This window comes from Penaeus monodon, chromosome 15 (assembly GCF_015228065.2).
Source record: "Penaeus monodon isolate SGIC_2016 chromosome 15, NSTDA_Pmon_1, whole genome shotgun sequence".
Classification (NCBI taxonomy): Eukaryota; Metazoa; Arthropoda; class Malacostraca; order Decapoda; family Penaeidae; genus Penaeus; species Penaeus monodon.
In genome coordinates this window covers 23658507-23659679 of record NC_051400.1, presented here as the reverse complement: position 1 = coordinate 23659679, position 1173 = coordinate 23658507, and the positions used below count along the sequence as shown (strand labels likewise).

At 50.3% G+C, this 1173-nt stretch overlaps 2 protein-coding genes across 2 annotated transcripts in view; one reads left to right on the top strand and one right to left on the bottom strand.

Annotated features, from left to right (window-relative positions):
- Positions 1–491, bottom strand: part of LOC119581819 (immunoglobulin domain-containing protein oig-4-like) — a gene marked incomplete at its 3' end in the record, with an annotated part of 3679 nt that extends 3188 nt beyond the window's left edge. Inside the window, 1 exon segment of the mRNA XM_037929950.1 lies at positions 249–491. Within this exon segment, the coding sequence (XP_037785878.1) occupies positions 249–425 (177 nt within the window). The 5' untranslated portion in view covers positions 426–491.
- LOC119581816 (procollagen-lysine,2-oxoglutarate 5-dioxygenase 1-like) overlaps positions 1–1173 on the top strand; it is a 123695-nt gene that overhangs the window by 32465 nt on the left and 90057 nt on the right. The window lies entirely within an intron of this gene.

The following is a 1173-nucleotide window of genomic DNA, read 5'->3' as shown; positions in this document are numbered from 1 at the left end:
CCTTCTCTCATTAGTTATCTGTTCTTTTCAGCCTCTTTTGAATTCAATTATTGTAATAAACATATCCTCTTACTTCCTATGAACACGTTGGCATTTATCTTATATCTACCCACAGGTAAGCATGGGAGAGCCAAGACGCCACATATAACCTCGTGAGTACTAGAATTACATCAGGTATCCTAATTGCTTAACCAAACTGGCAGCGTGAGACTGGGGGGGCAGTGCTAGGGGGGGGGGGCGGCACTCACGTCGTCATGGTTGTAGTAGGCTTTGCTGTCTTCGGATTTGTACCTGATGATGCCGCCGCGACTGCCCGTGTTCTTCCGGCCGCCCTTGGCCCGCCCGCGTCCGCGCCGCCCTTCTGTAACTCCCACGCTCACCACCAGCGCCACCGCCACCACGAGCCACACCCAGCATGCCCTCATGGTAGATCCTCGGCAGTATCACCGCATCCCCTCAAACTGCCATGAGAGGGAAGAAGACGGGGATAAGGGCCGGCTCTGGGACGGGGGGATTATTGGGAGCGTGTGGCTCTGTGTTATTTGACAGTGACTTGCCCCGGGTCCCCTCTGGGAAGGATATTGATCATACTGACAGGGCGAGGATCTCGCCTTGGGGGCGAAAGAAACGTTTTGAAATGTGGGAGAGGGGACGGGGAGGCTGTGCTGTTCGAGAAGCCCTCTCGTGGGGCTTTCTGACGGGATGTTTCGTCTTCGCATTAATCTGTAGTTGCGTCCATCATATACACTCTGGCCGTGGAAAGAATACGGGCACAACTTTATTATAATTACAATAATTTCATAGGAGCTTGATGGAAGCACACCTGGGAGTTTGAAATTATGTAATATTAATGAAAAATGTAATTGATTTTCGAATACAATGGATTACACGCATACATGCTCGCACACACGCACAAACTCAAGCATGCATACTTACATCTAAACAAATTTGCCGTCGATAATGCAGCTTATACATATGCACATATATACAATTTAGATCCATTCATTCACACACGAGCACGCTTTTGACCGAACCTTGCCATGCCTTCCCTGCCGCACGATCCACCAAGTAGGGTCGATGAAGGCGTGACACAAGACTGACCTTGGTTGGCCGTGTACAGTGGGAACGATAGCACGGCCCACAACAGGGACAACACTGGCCACTAGGAATGCC